Source organism: Terrapene carolina, unplaced genomic scaffold (assembly GCF_002925995.2).
Source record: "Terrapene carolina triunguis isolate 2854851 unplaced genomic scaffold, T_m_triunguis-2.0 Scaffold53, whole genome shotgun sequence".
NCBI classification, from domain to species: domain Eukaryota; kingdom Metazoa; phylum Chordata; order Testudines; family Emydidae; genus Terrapene; species Terrapene triunguis.
Genome location: NW_020664404.1, coordinates 21815774 through 21838190, shown reverse-complemented (window position 1 = coordinate 21838190; position 22417 = coordinate 21815774). Strand labels below are relative to the sequence as shown.

The window sequence follows — 22417 nt, the reverse complement described above, 5'->3', positions numbered from 1 at the left end:
AGGAGACCTTCTGTTTTGTATTATATATTATATATAATGTGTTTACTTGACTTTTTCCCCTGACTGACTTTAAATTTGCTGGCATATTGAGCATATTATGGGAGACTGAGGGCAACTGGAATTTTAAGTGTCTGTGTAGTGTGCTCCGGTGAGTGCTTACGCACCGATGCCCATACACATACGTCCAGGCTCTGGGTATGTCTTGTGTCTCCCACAGCTTCACCCCAGGGTTTTGGGAGTGAGACACTGCTATTCCAACCCAGGGAGTCTAGTTCCAATGCCTGCTTTATTAACTGTAACAATGACTACAAAAATTAGTTTGTCCCCGCCAGCAAGGCGAGATCTCCAGCTCATTTTCCTCTGGACTGAAAGCGGATTAACTATGCCGAACACACTTATTGCTGCTGAGACAAGACCCGAATTCCCCTGTTCCGTGGGCGGCTCGCACGCCTGTTTAAAGCTTCCTAGAGCTGCAGCTAGTCTGCAATGTTGCAGAGAAAAAGCAGCCCAGGCAGGGCCCAGGCACACGCTCAATGCGTATCCCTTTCTCTGAACTCCCGCTCATCGCTGCGGGGATCTCCTTGTGCGGCAGCCCTCTCTGGATTGTCCTACATCCTGACTCGTGTTTTTCCCGGAGAGTAGTGGGGAGAGCAGGAAGAAAATGGTGCGTGTTTACTCTCTGCCTTCTTCCCAAATCAGACATGCAGGGCTCTTTATTTTGCAACTTGTCTTCTTTAGTTTTGTGCAAAAGAACAAATGCATGTCTCAGCCACTTCTGCCTGCAAAGGCCAGAGCTTGTAGGTCTCCGGCTGGATGGGAATTGGGTGGTCGGCAATTTTTTTGCCCCCTAAATAAACACAGCTTGAATCGACTTGGGTGGGCAGAAGGGAACAATTTGTGAGCCAGGGAGCGAGCTCTGGGCAGGCAGTTGGCCCGAGACTTACCTGCTGGAGACTTTCACCTGACCTTTAGCTGTCAAGGGGCTGCTCAATATATTACCCTGAGTTCAGCTCAACTTTCTTTAGACTGATTTCAGCAACAAATTTTGAAAAAAAAAAAAGACAGAATCCCTTCCCCCTTTACCTCTGGGGAAAGAAAGCAGGAAAACCAACACATTTAGAGCCATTAACTCTGAAAATAGCTGCATTTCCTGGAGTATAAAAGAAATTCAAATTATTGCGCTCATGATTGTGTCCAGGATATTATTACACGAATTATATATGAATATACAGGGCATATCACTAAAAATGCATGTCTGTAAAAACACAAGCATTCGCTTCAAAACAAATACCAACGCAATCCCCCCATCTCCCCAAGCTTCTTGGAATTTATTTAGTTGCCAGAACATCTCTAAGATGCGGAGTGTATTTTTTAAAAATAAATATTTGAAATAAGGAGAAATGTTTTTTTTTCATAGCACGATAATGTAAAAATACTGATATCATCCAAAGCAGAAGAGAATTGTTTAAATAATGTCGGTGCATGCAAGATTGCCTACTATAAATATGTTCACACCGAGTTTAGGTTTTGATGTAAGTTCTGCTAGAGCTTTTTCTGAGTAGGTGAAACAGGGCTGCAGCTGCAGGATCGTGGAGGGACATTCCCCCCCCCCTTCTGAATCGTGGTGTTAGTTTATGAAATGGAAACACTAGTAATACAGGACTGTAGTACAGGATAACAGCCACCGGGATAGAAAAAAGCAAGCGCCCTATTATTTTTTAGTAAAGCACTGACCACAGTTTTCCTCGTAACATATAATTATTAAAATACTCACAACCAACAATTCTAAAACATTGTCCCTATAATGGAAATTATATATTTTTTTAAATGGCAAAAATATACAACTTTCTCCCAACAGCCGCCTACAGCCCAAGTAACCAGTGGAGGGAAGTGACCCTATTTAATTAGAAAGCTTGCAAGCAGATTTGGCTCTTTAGGCTGCCTCTCTGTCCCCTCTAGCTTTCTTTCCCACCCTCCACCCCCAATAATTGCGAGGTATCTGTTGATGTTTTTCTTACACCCGACAAAACGTTGGAGCGTTGCCTGCTGTAATGATCCTTTCTGGGTTTGTTGTGTCTGGAGACAATGCTCCGCCAATGAAATGTCAGAGGTGAAGGGGGTCACAGGGAGGCAGTAAGCTGAGTCTTCACCTAGTTGGCCAGTAGTTCTGATGCTGCCGAAGGGCAGTAGTAAACGTGCCGAAGGCCAGGGATCTTTCCTTCACTGCCTTAAGTCTATGGCACCCACGCCTTTCTTCTTTCCCAGAGGTGTGTGTGTGTGTGTGGGGGGGGGGGGGGGGAATCGCCCGTTTTCTAGGCCCCGCAGACGAAGTGACAAGCCAAAAGGATGAGCCAGAACCTGCTCCTGTCTCCACCAGAAAAGCGTCTTCTTTATTTTCACGGGAACACGAGGGGACTCCAGTCTCTAAGGTTGATTTTTTTTTTAAATCTCACACTTTAAAAAATCGATCCGTCTCACCCTTCAGTCATGGCTGCCTTCAGCATCGTTTCTAATCACCTATTAGTTTCGCGGGGGGGTTGGGCGGCAGTTGTGTGTGTGCCCCGCGGAGTATCACATATCGTTTAGCTGATAGGGTGAATCCTCTACAGAGCAATATCTTTGAGGATTGCAATGCGGGGAAGTATTTATTTTTTTAAAGGAAAGATCAGCAGAACTCCCTACCCCTCGGCTTTGGCTCGTCTAACCTTATAACACTAACGTTTTTCTGAACAACAGTACCAAGAAAAGGAATTTTGAGAGAAGTTTGTGTGTTATGATCAACGCTGGGCCCAGATTCTGATCTTACACAAAGAGCCGGCAATCAGAGATCAGAACCAGGGCCGCCCAGAGGATTCAGGGGGCCTGGGGCAAAGCAATTTCGGGGGCCCTTTCCATAAAAAAAAGTTGCAATATTATAGAATACTATATTCTTGTGGGGGCCCTTGCGGGGCCTGGGGCAAATTGCCCCACTTGCCCCCCCTGCGGCCCCGATCAGCACTAGGCCCTGTACCTATCCTTTTCCAGAGATGAAAGGGGCTTGTGATCTTGTGCTGAGCTCTCATGCTTTATCAGGTGCAAATGTTTACATGTCGCCAAAAAAGGTCCAGCTGGGCATTGTTATATTCTTATTTTCGTCTCACAGTTAGGTCTTATTAGCTACTGTCTGTACCTTGGCTGCGTGTAGTGGTAGGGATCGCCCAAAGAGTAACGCTCTCTGAAAGATTTTTTTTTTTAATAGTGATAAAGAGAAACTTGGAAAGAGGGGGAGAGGCGCTCAATGAGTAGAGAGGAGTAACAGCAGCAACTTTGAAAATGCACTTTAGTCCTTCTGTACAGTGCAACACACAGACCTGTAGTGAGGCTCACTAATTAAGACGCGCATTTTCACGCGTTCAGCTAGGGGTTGAGTTATTGCTGCAAGACATCAACCCTCATCCGCAGTCTCTTGCGCTGACAAGTTGTAAAAAGAGGAGCAGAGAATGGCCTAGAGATACATTAGCTGGTAATAACACTTGTTTTTATTCACTAGACTTTAACAAGTACAAGCGCAGACAACAGAACAAAGCGTCAGAGCCTTGTTACAGCTAATGCTTTCATTACACTCTGATTTTCTTGCATTTCTGATCCTCCACCCCCCCCCAACCTTCAGTCAATAGGGGAGGGATGCCAGAAAGAGTGAGACGTTTCTGACCCAGCCCTAAGAAAGTGTCACAAAGTATGTAACTTTTTTTTAATTGCAGCCCCCATATTTTTGTAATGATGCGCCCAAGTCAATTCGAAAACCTAGGAAGCCTTGATATCCTATATTTTGATGTAGCAATATAGTAATTTATGTCCACCAACATACTGTGACGAAGTTACAATGAAGCGAGGCGCCTTGCCTCTGTATCCCTGAAAAAAGGAATTAGGCAACTGAACGCAATTTGTCCTATTAGCACAATCCTGCGTGAGATTTCGACCGACTTGCGGATCTTTTTAGAAACAGAGCGGCTGGTCCTATTTTAGGGTCAGGTCTTGCATCCCTTATTCAGGCAAACTCCCGTAGGCTCCACGGGGAATGGCGTTCTAGTGGGGACTACAGAATCGGGCCCGCACTGCAGAAGGAGTTCCCTTGTCACTGCTCCTTGGTTTGCAAAGGACAGAGGCTGGGATGAGGGTTTGGAGTAGTTTCCTTTTCTAAACTCGGTTTGCTTTTTATTTCTGCTACTCGTCAACACCCAATACTTGAAGCATATGGAAGTCTTGGCTGAGCACAGACTGCACGGGCAGCTTCATAAGTGTGATGAATTAACATCTGCAATTACCGTTGCCCTTTTTAATTAACGAGGTTTTTTATTTATTATTTTTTTTTTACAATTTATATCTAAAACGCTAATAGGACAAAACCATGCAGCTATATATATACACACATTCTTACAGGGAAAAGTGTGTTTATATATTTGTGTACATAAAATGTACTACATGTCAAACCAGAGTACAAAACTTCATTGTATAAGTGGCACCTGGATATTATCTAGCTATCTTAAATAGCTCTACCAAATGAGTGATTCAGTAATACAGTTTAGTGAGCAATAGATTAGCAGGAGGACGATGTAGTAAATTACAATCACAGGTAATGCGGTCTGAAATTAACAACAGTTTGAACCCTTACAAAATTTAGAAGCCTGGGGCTACTTCTGAAATACAGATGTGGCTCTTCCTAAAAATAAAAAGTAAATGATGGGAACACTTCGGTTTCTCGTGTTCCTCAATTTTACAATAATTACACTGCACGACAAGGGCATCCATCGTAGGACCAGCGTCCCAAAACTATACAGGCTAAAAACTGATTATAAAGATTTTACTGTTGAATGTTCCACTGTTCAAGTTGCTGAAGAAAAAATAAGGTGGGGGGGGGTGGGTGGGAAGGGGGAAACAAACCTTCGCAGCTTGTGCAAAATAGTCCAGTTCGTCTTTATAGGTATGTTAACCAATATTCAAACGCAGCGTTTATACTTATATGTATATCAAAACATACCAGAATTACAGATCTCCCCCCCCCCAGTAAATTGTCCTTTGTGATACAAAAGCTCCTTGTTTTCGTGCCTTTAATTATATGTGCCACCAACGAGCTGCAAAACGTTTAGTGATGTTGGGCAGAGCTCTTTAAAAGGGAAAAGTCGGCAGTGTAGTTCGTCAGAAAAAAGATCGATCCTGGACTCCCTTCTGAGGCAAAACTCTCATCGATCTCCATTCAGGACCGATCTCTTAGCTAGCAAGAGCCGCTGGAATTGAAGAATTTTACATGTGATGATTGCCCTATCCATGAAATACTCATGTCGTTTTCACCGGCGCAAGGCAATCTCTGTGCACACGAGACACACATTCTGAAATGACACGTGTGAAAGTTACAGCTTCTCTAATGAGTAGGAAATCTCTTGGGATGCTCGCCTGTTAGTTTTTACAATGCAAAACCAGGGGCTCTCGTCTAATATGTATTTCATCTTACTGGTGTGTGTGTGTGTTTTGTCTGTAATTGTGTGTGTACAGAGGGACACATGAAAATGAGAGTATAGGTACACACAACTCCATTCATGTGCTAATTACACACGATAAAAATTAACCAGCCTGCCATATACTAACAATTTTTAAACAATGCTTAGCCATTGGTGCAGAGGCCGTACATAGTTTGTAGAGACTAACTCACACAGACTTGGAGTTTTAAATTTTAAAAATCCCAGCTAGGAACAGTCAGACCTGTTTAACAGCATTACTCCCCTTACAAGGAAAAATTATGGGGGAAAAAGCATCCTCAGGAATAACTCGGGGAAGGGTTTGAGGCTCTGGAGGCAGTGAAATAAAGAGACACACAAGATCACCAATAGCTAGAAGCACACACAGAAAGGGACAAAAATAGTTGCCGGCCACTTTTTTCCCTTAACATATGCTATTCCATCTTACGAGCTACTATATTTTAAAAAAGCCATTTCAAACTCTACGTGTATTAAATATCCGCTCCTTATTTCTGCCTGTCCTAGAGAAGCCTCGAGCAGATATTTCTACCACTTTGGGATTGTTTTAAATAGCCCAACGATGTTGCCTGTTTCTCACGTCTCAGAATGAAACGGGGGTACTTTGCAAATACAACAGTGTCCTGGCCTTTTAAACCGCAAAGAAAATAGACCCTCTCGCGTTCAGAGTCTGGAGATGAAGCGCGCGCTATGCACCTGTATGGAGCAATGCAAGCCGATGGGATATATGTGTGTGTGTATATATACATAGCTATTGTGCTTAGACTCCGTCCTGCAGGGTCAGCCTTAAAGGAAGCATCTGTTTCCAATTAGCAGTCTCCGAGCTCCTGCTTGAGACGCACACTGTTCCCGGGCGAGGAGGGGCCCTTTGAGCACCCGCTCCGTTCAAAGCAGCCCGGCCCCAAGTTTGCTCTGTATCACACTGAAACCACCGCCTCACGCAGCACCAGCTTTTTCCATTACACCTCTGGCAACTGCCTGCCTTTCACACAGGGACACAAAGAGCCTTCTCTCTCCTGCAGCCCAGTTACTCACAAACTGTAAAAAGCTCGATCAAGCCACCACACATACCCATACATCATGAAATGGCTCTTGAATACATTCAGGAACGTTTCTGGGGCTAATACACAGACGATCGTGTTCAAACATCGGTGCTGAAATCGCCTTGTGCCCCCACCTTTCCTTTTATAGGCTGCTTCTCCCCTCGTCTAATCCTTATAGGACATCATTGACTTTATACAGATTTTTAAACACACACACACACACACACACACGACAGCGAGAGAGGATCTAATTTTTATGTTTCTAAATTATGCTGCCTAAGACCGAAGCCTGGCTAATTTTCCAGGCATAAAGTTAAGAGAAGAGTTAATTGCTGGGTGGTAGATCTTCAACCAAAGGGAAATGTATGGGCTCCACGACCTCTGGATAACCTGGGTACCTTGGCACGAAATCTTTCAACAATATTTACTTACCTTGAAGTTACTATTTTATTTATTTACTTAGTTTTTATTTCTTAAGGTATCTTTCGAGATGGTTGCAGCTCCTGGGTGAGCTCTAATTCTAGTCAGCAGAAATGTGAATGGCTCAATTCTGCAGGAATTGGATCTTAAAGGTGCTGGATAGAGAAGCTTATTGTATTTCTTCTGTCTCTCACGCACACAGGAACCGGCGATTTCAAAAACAGCTTTACAATCCCCCTGACTAGTTTGAAATATATTTGAGCAATTAGGAATTAATTCGTCATGGACCAAAGGTAATTTCACTGTAAGTTATATCAGTTACCCAAACTTTAAAGAGTTCAAGCAGTGGAAATGGTACATTGAGGTGGAGGTAAGCAGCAGGAAATGAAAACAAGGAGTGTACAGTAAAGGAAGACTAGCGGAAAAGAGCCGGAGGAATGTTAGTGGCAAAGGTTTTTTGTTTGTTTGTTTTGATTTTCTTTCATTTTTAGTTGGAGAAAGCACTAAAATGCACTTCAGGTCCTTTGTAGAAAGATGATTTTTAATATCAAAAGGAAATTAACTGGACAGCCCACCGGTCAGATCCCAGCCAATATATTTCAGGTACATGATGAGGAGAAACAACCCTGGAGATAAACCTCAAATTTAAGAAAGTTAAACAGAAGCAGTAGCAATGGTGTTTGAGATCTTCTCTTACTTGCAAATTAAAGGTCTGGAAATTAAATGTATCTTTTACACAAGTACATACAATAAAATTAATTAAAAAGCCCCCCCCAACATTTTACACCGATCATGATTCTCCTCCAATCAATTATGTCCAGCTAAGATGCAGATGGCAGCCTCCACCAACCGTAGGGAGTGATTTTTCTAGGGAAGATGAAAAGCCCATTTGGAGGCAAAGAACAGGCTCAGGCATTGGGGTTATTCTTCATGAGTTCCACATCAGCTTCCACCATCTCTTTCACCAACTCCTGCAAGAAGGAACAGCATGTGGTGGTTATTCTGGTCTTTTGGAAGACTCAAACGCCTGTTTTTTTTTTTTTAAGTTTAATTGCCAGTCCATTGTGCGATACTCAACGCACTAAAAACAAAACAAACCCCACCCCACCCCTCCGACCCCTCATTTTATGTATCATTTCAATTATTATTTTACTTGTAGGGAAAAGTTAACTTTGATGTTAAGGGCAGCAATCAGAAGTCCAGGAAAGCAAATTCCAGGGGGCTGTCAAATCCAGAGACAACTGTGCAGTAATTTTAAAAATACCACAATTTATGAGAAAAATACCCTCCTGAAGGATCCAATATTAAAATAGCAGTGACATGAAATTTAAATGCCTTATTAATAGACACCTTGGTTTGTTTTATTTGTGTATTTCCATGCTTTAAGTGAGTGCTGTGCTTCTTTTCTACAGTTTTATTCTGCCATGGCTTGGCTTTTAAGGCTGGGACTCTAATTAAAGCTAACTATTTTCCAAAATGTTCAGCACCACAATATTCAGTCGAAAGAATATTAAAGCATTCAATCCTTCAATAGGAGCAGCTGGATTTTTAAATAGCCTTCATGTAATCATTATTGAAACTGTAATTTCTCTTTTTGTTCACCAGTTAAGAGCTTCCCTCTTTCCACAAGGCTACACAAACAGGGCAGGAATAAAACAATGATGTAAGAGAACTTACATCAAAAGTGACTCTAGGTTTCCAATTCAGTTTTTGTTCTGCTTTGGTACGATCTCCTTGAAGAAAATCCTGAGAAAGGGAAAAGAAAAAAAACATTGCAGGACCTCTTTATGTGTTCCTTGTTTCAGCGTGTAACGTTTGCCACTGCACTGCTTGCTCCCTATCTAAAGCATTTTGAGGCCCCCAGCAGCTATAATTTGTCTTTAAAAGAATGAAGCTAGACCAAAAACCTTCAGGCTAACGAAACCATCAGCCTGACTCCCTTAACAGGTTGCAGTTGAGGTGGAAAGGTAAGGCAAGGGCCACACAAAACTTCTGACAACTATTGTCTAGCACCACTTTTATAAGAGACTCCTCTGTCCATACGCATTTCCCTATAAGTCCTGGGCTAGATCAGCGTCTTTACAGGACACACTTAGAAACTCTGACAAAAATCATTTATTTTTCATTGTGCAATTTCAGTTGAAGCTCAGATGCTTATAAATCACCAGGATGCACATTTAAGAAATCTTGCACAGGCTATTTAAAACGTAAGGAGTAATTCTTCTTTACATCAAACCTTATTGACTCTTTAATGGTGAACCCTTTACATTAAGTTGTCATATGTCCTGATCATGCTACTAAGAGAGCTGTTTCAAATTATTGCATTTTTTCCCTTTTGGTTAAACTGAAGTAAATCACAAAGTAAACATGACAACTGAAATGTTCTCTCTAAAATAAAAAACATGTGATCATGGAAAGACAGTGCTGGATAACTGTTAGAACCCCCGTTACTGCATTGTTATAGGGCAGTGATAGCATGTCCAGCAGATAACGTGGAGAGTGAAAGCTTTTGGCACACTTTTTTACAAGAAGTAACTTGAACATCCACGTGGAAACAAAAGTAACTGGATATATAACAACTAGATACAGAGAAACTACCCTGAAATAGTATTACAGGAACCCAAACACTGTTAGTCAACCACAGCTTTATGATTCAAGCCTATTTAAAGTGCCACAAACACACACATGCTGCATCTCTAATGAAACTGAAATATATTTTATTATTAATTGTTTCTAGATTAAACATTAGTTTTATAAATACCCCCTTTGCTTGAATGTATATACAAAGCTCACCTAAAACACAATTAAAAGCTTTCTGTATGTGAAAGGATAGCTGTATAATTCCACAGCAAATTGTCTTTCCCCTTGAGGGGAAAAAAATGTTTGCGATAAATTCTGCCTTCATATTTGACTTCAGTGATGTAAGGGCAGCAGGATTTGGTGTCTCTAAAATTGGAAAAATGGAGGTTTTCCCCCCCCTCCTTCCTCCATCCTTTCTGACCAGTGGTGGAGCTAATGAGCATTTTGTGGCATTAGCTCTCCAAAAGAAGTACTGCTGCACACACAGTGTTCCAGATACCATCTTCTTGCGTGCCTGTGATCATGTTAACTTCCCAAAATTGCCTCGCCCTGTGCCAAACGTAGGAAATTCTTCTTCAGAAGTGTGCTACATAAAACTAGAGTTCCTTTCCAGGAGCAGAGGAAAATCACCTCAGGTACTGTACTGCAGATGGGGATGTGGAACAAACAGGTCTGCTGAGAATGTTCCAGGCAGCATTTTTAATAATTCAGTCTGTATGCTAAAAATAATGTTGGCTTCCTCCAGAAAAGACTAAACAGACAGATCAAAACAAAATAAAATGACAAGCAAAATCATTTTGTTTTCCTAAGTTATCCTAAACATTTCCTATTGCAATTCTATCATGGCGTTTGGAAATTGCAGTAGACATTTGGGGCCAAATTCAGTAAAACCCTTCCCAATTGGAGTAATCAGATTATTCCTCTGAGTAAGGAATACCCAGGTGAGCATAGCATTGCAAAATCTGGCCCTGAAATAGGAAAGACTCCCATTGACTTTGATGGACTTTGGATCAGGTTCTAAATCCAAATGGAAGTATTTAATGCATGCCCTCTCTCTCTCGTTTTAGTTTAACATGCATTATATACGTCTAGAAGTAAGAAAAACCCTCTTAAAATACAAATTTCTGTACAAAAACAGTTCCCTTTCAATCAATACTAATGCAAGCTGTTTTAAACATTTAAACCATTAGCTAGTAATTTAGTATTTTTAATATAATCTAATTTTAAAAGTCATAATAAAAAGGTATATAATAAAACCAGAGTTTCATTTTTATAAACATTGTATAAAGTAATAATTTTACATCCACAATCTTTATTTCAAAAACAGATTCTTTCAAAACCCTGCCAAATCTAGGGTATTGATTTTTTTTTAATTCATTGTGGAAAAAGGTCAAGAGACAAGGGATGTCATTGTCTCATTGCACAGCAAATAAGTTTACAGGAAAACTATATATATATATATATGCTGCTTTAAAAGGTTCGGGAGCAGTCTTTAAACTTTCTAACACAAATGTTCTCCTTTAAAACCATTCATCCCCAAAATGTTTTTTTTCAATTCAAACCCTCCATTCAAAAACATAAGTGCTCAATTGTTGATAAGCAAAAAATAAGATTTGTTTTTCAAATCAATAAAAGTTCTAAAGTTGTAGTGATTACAGCTGTATGGTGTATATAAGATAACACAGAAGCTAGTATATGAAATCAACTTAAGAATGTAAGAAAAAACAAAAGAGAAACCTTTAAAGTTTATATACTTTAACAATGAAATAGTAAAAGTACTATGGTGCTTAGTTTGTAAAAATATTTACTATATATGATAATACAATTTTCCCCATCTGACCCAGGTTAAAACATTTTAAATGACTTTCCTAAAGAAGTTTATATACTTTCTTGAAAGCCTATTTCTTCAATAAGATTTAATTACAAATAGCATTATATAACCAGAATTTCTTCCTATGGATGTTTTAAGCTGTTCAACTATAAAAATTAGTAGATAGAAGACAACATGGACATGAAAAACAATATTATAGTTTAAACCAATCATCATAACATTACACCTAAATTCGAGGATTGAATGTATTGTTAGTGAAAGCTTGAAACACAGAATGGAAATGTTCTTAACGATGACTGGAAAAAGCTATTACTGATTAACGGATTGTATTGCAGTCATGTTTCCTGTATTTTTCTACAAGTAGCTCATAATATGAAAACAATAAAGTAATTACAATTAAATAAGAATATTTGAAAAAACGCTTGGAACTGAATCACTGCTTGTTTATGTAATTAAAGTCTTTCATTGAAACTAGAGCTGCACCTATTTAACTTTCAAATTCAGTCTTGTAAAGCCCTACTTTATCACTCCAGGGGCTTACAGCTTTTCAGTCCCAGGGCTTTACTTTCTGGAGGCACAACCAGACCAAAAAAGTTTATGAAGGAAGAGGATGAGGTGAGTCCCACGAGGAAAAATGGATCTTTGTGGTTCTTGAAAGACAGCTGCTGCTGAATACAGACCAGCCAATATTCCTGTTTCTGATAGCACAGTAGGTAAAGTATAGTCACATAGTAAAAAGAACAGGAGTACTTATGGCACCTTAGAGTACTCCTGTTCTTTTTGCGGATACAGACTAACACGGCTGCTACTCTGAAACCAGTCACATAGTAATATTTCTGCAGGATTTTTTTTATCATTGTGTTTTACGCATACAATGTATAAAAAAGTTCCTTGACTTCATGTAGAATTCAAGGGAATAGATAGGCAAGTAAGAGGGTTTTTTTTGTTTTGTTTTTACAAAAGCTGAAAATGATGTTAATTGTTTTGTGTTATTTTACAGTACTTGGACTTTGCAAATAAAATAACAGTGAAGTGTTTAAGTATCCATTTTAGGAGGAAGTGCCATCAGACTCTTATTTTCCATGAAAAAGAAAATGAAGCATATAAATGGCAAGTTTTACATGTGAGTTACAACTTGTTCTTGAATATGGAAAGCTGAGCATTCAGTGAAGTAGCTAAAGGGGTAAAAAGGCAACAGCCAAATTGTCTGTTGCCATTTAACACTATTGTAAAAATCTCTGACAGATTTAACTTCACTTAGCTGTGATATGATCTTCTCTCTAGGCCAGGGAAAAGAATGAGTCTATCTGATATGATCTTTTCTGTTTGTCTAGCCCTCTCCCCCTCTGTTTATAATTATAGCTTAAAGCTTAAATGTGCAAAAAAACCCAACAACCACCACACCCCCACAAAAAACACCTAAATTTTATTAAACCTGATTTTATGAAGATTCGGTTTTATAGTCCAAACCAAGCTAAAACAAACAAACAAAAAGGTGCACACATGAGTACAGAGAAACTTGTTGTGTAGTGTGGGCTGGCATTTTTTAAAAAAGAGTTCTAAAACCCAGATAAAAAAAAAATGTAAAATATTTCTGTGTAAATATCACATTTCCTGAGCTCTGGTTCTGAGTGTCATCACTACTTTTATTTTGACTCATTAGGTGAATGATCGGGTTTCACTGTGCAATTTATTACTGTCTAATTCAATTAAATTTAACTGAAAATTTGAAAAGCCTCAAGACAACATGAGGGGAAAAAAAGCGTACAGATTGCTTAAAAGTACTGTAAGTTTTCTCCTAATACTACTGTTGATCTAATCACATTTAGATTAATTCATTTAACTCAACATTTAGGGTCAGATTCTGCCCCCAGTTGCACCAGTGTAAATCCAGAACAAATCTAATGAGGTTATGGGTGCTATAAAACACCTAGGATGAAATGCTGACCCCATGGAAGTCAATGGCAAAACTCCCATTGACTTCAATGAGGATAGGATTTCATCCCTAAAATAGACAGAGTTGACCTGAATTGTAATAGTTCTGCAGTTGGAAAGTTGTGGTGGTCACATTCACAAGATGATGCATAAGGTTTTTCTGGAAGGTGACTTCTTATGTCACAGATCTTTTATAAACTGATAAAGGGGTTAGACGAAGCTCTAAGAAGTCACTAAACTAAGTGCCTGTTCCTGCAATTCTTTGCCTGAGAAAGCCGAAGTCAGAATTGGGCTTCTAGGTCACAAAATTTTCAAGAATGTAGTAATTTGAATACAAGGTTTCCTTTAACCCCATTTTTCTCCTCTATCTGATGCATTTCCTTATTGAGACAGCTCTCTCATCTTTGACTCATGCTATGAAAAAAACAACCATTTAAGTAGTCTGTAATATTGTATAATTTCTCCATTTCTTTAATTTTTGGGGCACATGCTGAGACCATCTGATTTTCCCCATATGTATTTTATTACACAGAATATTCTTCTCTCTTCAGGTACTTTTTGGAGCAGTTTTCATATGTAGTTTTAATGAGAGATCCTGTAATGCAGCTCATTGACAGGTCAGCCCCATAGCATGTTTGGGTGTCTGCTACACTTCACTGTTAAAACATAGACTTTGTTAAACCATTTCCTGAAATCAGTTAGTTCGGGAGGAGATTGATCAATCAGACAACCCATGATACTCAAGATGTATGCATCGCTCACTGCAGCAACTGCATAATTCAATTGCTGTCGCCCTTATCTTCTATTCCCCTAACACTCCCATTACTTGTCACCAGGCTGTGTTATACTGTGTGTCTTAACTACGGCCCTGTTCCTGCAAAGACTTAGGCGTGTGAACAGTGCCGTTGACTTAAATGGAAATATTCACTGTGTAAAGTTAATCACGTGTGTAAATCTGCAGGATTGGAGCCAAAGAGCCTCAAAACACACATTACTGAGCTCAAATGAAGAAGTACAGGGAGCTAGTCATAATAGTCTGGTAGTAGGTGCTTGCAGGATTGAGCCTTTATACTGAGATTTTCAAGGCAGGGGACGCGGTCTTAATCCTCCCTGACTGAACTAACCTCGTTATCTCTAGCCTGACTCACTCTTGCCTGCATATTTATACCTGTCTCTGGAAATTTCCACTACATGCATCCGACGAAGTGGGTATTCACCCACGAAAGCTCATGCTCCAATAAGTCTGTTAGTCTATAAGGTGCCACAGTACTCTTTGCTGTCTTAATTTGTCTGTAAAGTGCCATACACACACAGTACCATGGAAATAATAAATATATAATAAAACAACTGACTCCTGCAAGCACTGTAAAGAAGAAGGGAGGGTTACGATGAAGTGTGTCAATAAGGAAAGCCCCAAATCTACACACAAACAGAGAAAACATCTTGAGGAATTTAAGAAGGGCAGTTATGGAGTGGCATTCCGTTTTCATTTTCCACCACTGTTCTTAGAAAAGCAAAGTTGTGGAACAGTTAACATATCAAGGGAATAAAAGAATGCCAGTGAATTTAGTTCCCTATCTAAATTTGTTTTAAGGTGGCATGAGCAGGCTAGTTTTCACTCTCGCGTCAGTGATTTCCCCCCCCGAAATATAGTACTTTTCACAAAGAGCCCCAGAAAAAGACAAGGGCAAATGCCTATATGGTGGAAACCGCTCAAAATGAGCTCGGATAGTGTGAAACTCCATTGGCAATGAAAATCCTGACCTTTTTCCTAAATGTATTTTAATATGCAAAAATTGTTTGCTTAGGAAACTTCACATATAATCCAAACAGTTCTGTGGAATAGAAGGACTTCAGCATGGGCCTGATTTTGAGAGGTGCTGAGCACTTGCACATGTGATTGACTTCAGCGGGCTACGGGTGCTCAGTACCTTCAGGATAAGGCCCAATCAAAGGATTCCATTGTACGTGCTAATAGCAACTAAACATAAATCAAATGAGATCAGCCTTTCCTTTTGTACCACAAACCAGACACATTACAGCAGTGTCTTTAATTGATCTGTTTGATAATCTTCAATTTGATCAGTCTCCAAAGAGGCAGGCATGAGAACTCACAGCAGTAATAAACAGAAGGGTGATAATTAGTCATGAATATTCTCTCTCCTCTCTTCCCCCTCCTCCCCGCACCACTTTCCCACTTTATTGCTGCATATCAGCACAAATTGAAGCTGAAGCCAGACCTCTCTTTTAATGACAGGGGGTGATAAGAGACACGAAGAAAACAGCAAACTGTCTGGTCTGCTCAGGAAGTTGGGAATCAGTGGCATTGTCCATCAGGGAGGCCAACAGAATGCCGTCAGTGCTAAAACAATGCTTCAGCTCAACTTCAGGGAAATTGAGTCAGTCAGCACTGGCTCTGACAAGCACACTGACATTGAAGATAAAATGGCAAATGGAGCAAAACAGAGGGAGCTGGCCCTCTGCGTGGAATGATTCTCGTCGCCAGAGCTTTATCACTTTGATGGAGGCAGTGCACAAGTTAATCAACACAAGAGCATAATGCATGTGTACCTCTTAGGAGAGCATATGCAGACATTAGGTTACTACAGTTATTATCTTTGTGCAAAAGTGAACTGAGTTACATGCCTAATATGGTCAAGTATTAGTCACTCTTTTAATTTGCCAGATGAAGTCTGAGAAAATGTCTTGGCAAAAATTATTCTTTGGTCCAGATAAAATTCCTCCTGAGTTTGGGCCTGATGAGAAGACCACTGACTTTAAAGGACTTTGGATCAGGCCTTCAGTTGCTCAACACAAGTGTTCTTTACTGGAGATTTTTACAGGCCAGCTACTGTTACAGTGTAATGAGTTTGAGCCCAGATACTCTTCAGGAACATGAGATTCATGTTTACATATGTCATTGTCCATACATGTGGAATAGTCTCACAAGAAGAGTGCAGGAAGCCCCACAACTCAGGACTTTTGAAAACTAGACTGGACACTAGAGATGGAATTCTGGCCCCACTGAAGGCAATGGCAAAACTATAATTGACATCAATGGGGCCAGGATTTCACCCTAGAAATGTACCGTAGGGCACAATCCTGCATTTGCAGGGAGATAAACTGGATGAGCCAACTCCGGCTTCAATGATTCTATAAACACCATGATAATCCCAGTTTGGGACACTGCAGACACCAATGAAGGCTTCCACTTAATGAGATCTTTTGAAGTGTAACAGGTGCCTATGATAAGAACGGTGAGAATTCCAGGGAAGATGAATTAGATTAAATCAACTACACTTGCGCATACCATTTATTATATAAATCCTGAGTATGGTGAAAAAAAGAAACTTAAAACATGTGCATATATACAAATTTAAAACACACACACACAGTTTAAATGAGTGGCCACATTGCAGCTGAAGACTGAAATCTTAATTACAATGCATTGATTTTGCTGCCCCCCACTGCAACACAGAAAACTTATTCAAGCAGGCTTTGTCTATATTAGAAAGTTGTGCTGCTTTAACTACACTGGTATAGTTAAAGTGATACAACCCCCCTGGTGTGGATGCAGTTATAGTGGTATAAAGGTACTTTATACTGGTGTAGCTATTCCCATATGGAAGGGGAATAATTACAAATCACCTTTATACCCCTAACTGAAATAGTTATACAGTAGCAGTAAAACTTCTAATGGTAGACCAGACCTTAAAGATGCGCATTCTTTCTCTCTGATATTGTGTATCCAGCCAGCCAGGCCCACACATGTGCACAGAGCTAAAAACCTTTGGGTTACCTTGCAAAAAAAATCTGAGAAGTAAATAACTTGAAACCACATTTTATTACAAACAAAACTGAGTTGCTTAAATCTTGTAGAGAAATGAGTGAGCTTTACTAATAGTGGGCTCCTTTTAGAAGGCAGTACAGGAGGCAAAATGAGAAGAGGTCATTTCCAATTGTGACAGCATAGAAGAATTCCATTCTAGCTATCAGCCCATCTTTTCACTAGTAAATCCATTTTTTTTGTTAATTACTGAACTGTATTATGTTGTATCTTGTGTTCCATTATGCCCTGATCTTTTGAAAAACTCTTGTGGAAGTGAATGGGACTTTTGCCTGCGTAAGGAATGAAGAATTGGGTAATCACATTCTGATCCTACAAGCACTTGTTACCAGGCAGAGAGCTTCTTATTGCAAGTGAGAGGCTCTTTAAATGTAATTGCCATAGATAATTTTTAATTACGTCTGAAGATTATTTTCCTCATCATTTCCCCTTCCTGTCATGCTTTTCATGTTTTTTTACTATATTGTTAAAGTTGTTTGATTTCAAGAGGATTAATTATGTAGTAAGAAATGTGAACGAAGGAGGTGGAATCAGGTATTCAATGCTTATGCAGCAGGCTGCTGACCCAAACTTAAAAACCTTTGGATACCTTCACTGATCTGCTCAGCAGGGTGAAAATGAAAACTGGCCTCCTGCTATGTTGCTAAATTTTAACTCTGCCACAGAAATACAGTGCATCACTTTTAAAAACTATTCATTTAGAAGTGTTAGTAGGTTTGTCAATCATTGCTACCTAAGTATCAGAAACGAAAATGATAATCACAACAGTGAGCTTGGGTTTTTTTTGGTTTTTTTTTGGTCAACCTATTTACCATTGTGGGACACATCCAATACTATCTTTATGGCCCTGAGGATGTCACATGGGCCACAATTGTGTGTTGATTGGGCTGCAAGTGGCCCACGGGCTGCAGGTTGAGAACCACTGGTTTAGAGAAATGTTATAAAGTAATAGAATAATCAAGTCTCTATTTAACAGGGTGTTACCATATTACAGAGTGAACCTCTTTACAACATCCAAGCCATGTGATTTCTGAGTATTTCATTAATTTGAGTGAAGCTACTGTCTCTACTCATATTTAGCAAACCAGGCATTTTTATAAAAAATTAATATTAAAAAAATTGGACAGATGTGCTCCCCCCCACCTCCAAGGTGGATGCACATTGTTAGATATTTGGTTACCATTTAATCAAAATTCAAAGTATCTATCTGTCCTCTATTTTGCTGGGTACATTATTGTATTTGCTGGGTACATTTTCCATAACAACCTCGTATGTTTTTGGGAACCATCTCTCTAGTTCTGGGCTATTTTTCTTATTCCAATTAGAGGTTATCAGTAGGCTAGCGGCTGCTAACACATGAAAGATTAACTCTTCATTTCTTTGAAGATGACCATTTCTGCTAAGAAATCTCAGGAGATTATTTTGATACAGAACTAGGGATAAAGCATTTCACTAAAAAACAACCTCCCTCCCCTCCAAAATGGATAATGAAATCTGAGTTTCATTTTGTCTTTGGACAGATCACCTCCAATATTTCCCTTTACAGACTCACATGTATATAAAGATAAATAAAAAATAAATATATGGAGATATACCTATCTCATAGAACTGGAAGGGACGCTGAAAGGTCATCAAGTCCAGCCCCCTGACTTCACTAGCAGGACCAAGTACTGATTTTGCCCCAGATCCCTAAGTGGCCCCTCAAAGATTGAACTCACAACGCTGAGTTTAGCAGGCCAATGCTCAATCCACTGAGCTATCCCTCCCCCCTTTTTTGTCATGCTTTTTTGTCAAGCATATCACGACTACTTGACAAAAAAACCCAAACTAATATATTTTAATTCTATAATATGGATGTCTATAGGTACATCCCTATCACTGTTCTACCATCACTACTTTATGATGTAAATGTAATATCTGATGAAGGAGAATGTAATTAACTTTTTATTAAACAAAAACCTGATTTTTTAAAAAACAAAAACAGTTTTTTCCCCCCACAAAAATTTGAGTTTAATCAAAAAGCCATTTTCTGTCTAAAAACATTTTGATGGAAACATTTCAACAGCTGTGGATCATATATTATTTCCCTTTCTTGGATATATGTTTAGCTAATAACCTCAAACCATTAAAGGCTAAGTTGTGACTTGGACTATAGGCCTGGGCAGAAAAGTAAAAACCCCTTTTCCACTGCTACCATGGCTATTCGGACCTTGGATTCACTTACTTTCTACCCAGGAGCAGGTGAGCAGGAAGCAGCAGGAGAGGGAAGAGGGGGGAATGAGTGGATTCTTATCTCCACCCACTCATGTGGAGTCAGCATGAGAGAGGGGTTAATAATTTGCTGCTGTTACAGGCCAATATATATCCCAGAGCCACAATTCCTTTCCTAGCACAAAACAACTATATGCTGCCCCTTGTTATTGGTTGTGTCCTAGAGACACAATCTAGCCCTAAATGTCTTCATTACCAATCATACTTAATTCATTGTCTATAAGCACTCTTTCTACCTGCATCTCAATCAATCACTGACAATTGTCAGAATCAGATATCAGTAGAAGATAACTGGAGATAATGTAGGATTTTAATGTTTAAAAGTTAAAGAGTTATGTTTATCTTACATGCCTAACAGCCACAAAAACTACCTGTATTTAAAGAAAGCCATTTAAATGTGGAAAGAGTAAAACAACGGAGGGTGGGAGGGGGTGCTATGGGCCCCTCCATGAAGCTGGCACATAGGTTGCTTTATTTCACCTCAAACATTTCTCATTACAAAACAAATGATCCATGAAAGGGTTAAAGTAAAACATGGTAGGATAATTTTACATTCTGAGCAGGTCCTGAACGTATTCTTCAGCATGCTCGATAGAGAAGGAAATCCAAGCTGTGGCCTTTCACATGACATCATAAAAGCCTAATTTATCACCAGCCACCAAACATCTAGAAAATCATAACATCCTTTCAGGAAAACCATGTGCAAAATAATCAGATTTACTTTGATGAAAGCTTTAGAATACAAGTCCAAGTAGGACGCTACAAATAGTAACCCTTTGCAGGTACTTACCATAGCTAACACCTCAGACTCATGTTTTGCCCAATAGGAGGCTGCTGCTGCATTTCCTGCTCATAAATAAGTTTATTTTTATATTGTATAGGTATGCCACCAAATCAGACGGTTGAAGACAAAGGGTCAGATCCTGGCCAATGTGAAGTCTGCTGTGCACCACTCTGGTGATAGAAAGCAGCTTTAAGAGTGGCTTAAGTGGCCAACTGAGGACCGGCTTTGCATAGGAAGATCCCTCCAGCAGTTCAGAGATGATTTAGATGGTCTTATGCTCCCCTCACCCTCAAAGTCCTGGTGCAGGTGCCTCAGGGTTGTAGTCTGAGCACAGCTTTCATGATCCTCAGCTACTGGAATGGCCATTGGGGTGGACATTTGGTATAAAGACACCATTGCCTCCCTCCCCTTTTGGTTTCTGAGCTGAGCATGCTCAAATAGCCCCAAGAGCTGGGCTCACAATCTAATCCATCAAAAAAGGCTCACTTATACATGACATGGCCTGATTTTCAGCACCAAGCACCTGCAGCTTGAGTTCAGCAGGGGTTGTGCTCAACACCTCTGAAAATCAGGCCGCAGAGTCACATCAGGCTATAGGTGGAGCACGAGGGAATATCTCCAAGTTAGTTGTGAATCGTCCTCAAGGGTGGTTGAAGTGTTCTACCAACATCATTTGTTAAATGCAATGACAAAAATTTAAAATCCTAATCTGGGCACAAGGAAGCCCTCCACCAACCATTACTTACACACTGCATGTAAACTGTACATTTAATCCGAGGATCCAAAAATACTTTACAAAGATGAGAGAGAGTTCTGCCTGTCTGTCTATCCAGGACTCAAGGCATTCTGTGTATTCTAAATGGGTGGTTTTTCTGGCCCAGTGAAAATACTGTGATAAAGTTCCTTCTCTATCTTGGTGGGTCCTGCGCTTATTGGTGGATTTTCTTGCCTCGGAGATTCACCATGTGGGTTGGGGAACAGCTCAGAGACCTTCCCCTCTGGTAGAACCCATAGTCCAGGTCAATTGGGAGGTTTGGGGGGAACCCGGTCCCGCCCTCTGCTCCGGGTTCCAACCCAAGGCCCTGTGGACTGCAGCTGTCTAGAGTGCCTCCTGGAACAGCTGCACAACAGCTACAATTCCCTGGGCTACTTCCCCATGGCCTCCTCCCAACACCTTCTTTATCCTCACCACAGGACCTTCTTCTTGATGTCTGTTAATGCTTATACTCCTCAGTCCTCCAGCAGCACATCCTCTCACTCCCAGCTCCTTACACCCACACCACAAACTGAAGTGAGCTCCTTTTAAAACCCAGGTGCCCTGATTAGCCTGCCTTAATTGATTCTAGCAGCTTCTTGATTGGCTGCAGGTGTTCTAATCAGCCTGTCTGCCTTAATTGTTTCCAGAAAGTTCCTGATTGTTCTGGAACCTTCCCTGTTACCTTACCCAGGGAAAAGAGACCTACTTAATCTGGGGCTAATATATCTGCCTTCTATCACTCTCCTGTAGCCATCTGGCCTGACCCTGTCACAATACACATGGATTTATCATAATGTTATTCTAAATCTCCAATTAACATTAATTCAAGAAGTGAAACATGACTGAAAAATCAAATAATCTTGCATTTACAAAATAAATCAAATGAATGCATTTATCTGATTTAAAAATTAGATATTCTAGAACATAATATATGACCATGCACATATTTTAAGTAAACAACATATTTAAAACTCTCATTGTCTTTTGAGCGAACTGGCCAGCATTTATGTAATGTTCTTGGATTGCAACAGTAAATTCAGCTCACTGAGCAAAGTGCCTTAGAATCTGGCCTTAGAACTCTTACTGGTCAATGCCCAAGTCTTGCTGATGTGACGTGAAAAAATAAACTTACTTATTGTTTTGTGTTTTCAGAGATTGGTAATAAAAGCAAATTCTTATGTTACTAGTCAACTTTTGAGAATGAAAATAGGAATACTATGCACAAAGGATGCTGGATCCAGGGAAGGTCTCTACCGTGTTTCCCCGAAAATAAGACAGTGTCTTATATTAATTTTTGCTCCCAAAGATGCGCTAGGTCTTATTTTCAGGGGAGGTCTTATTTTTCCTGGAGCTTCGGGGCCTTATATTCCGGGGTGGCCTTATTATCGGGGAGGTCTTATTTTCGGGGGATGTCTTATATTACAGCGAGAGGCAAAACT

At 40.0% G+C, this 22417-nt stretch overlaps 1 protein-coding gene across 1 annotated transcript in view; it reads right to left on the bottom strand.

Annotated features, from left to right (window-relative positions):
- Positions 1-6836: 6836 nt before the first annotated feature.
- Positions 6837-22417, bottom strand: part of GMDS (GDP-mannose 4,6-dehydratase) — a 558168-nt gene continuing 542587 nt past the window's right edge. Inside the window, exons 10-11 of the mRNA XM_024204061.3 lie at positions 8651-8719; positions 6837-7944 (exon numbers count right to left, since the gene is read on the bottom strand). Of these exons, the coding sequence (XP_024059829.1) occupies positions 7882-7944; positions 8651-8719 (132 nt within the window). The 3' untranslated portion in view covers positions 6837-7881. The remainder of the gene's footprint in view (positions 7945-8650; positions 8720-22417) is intronic.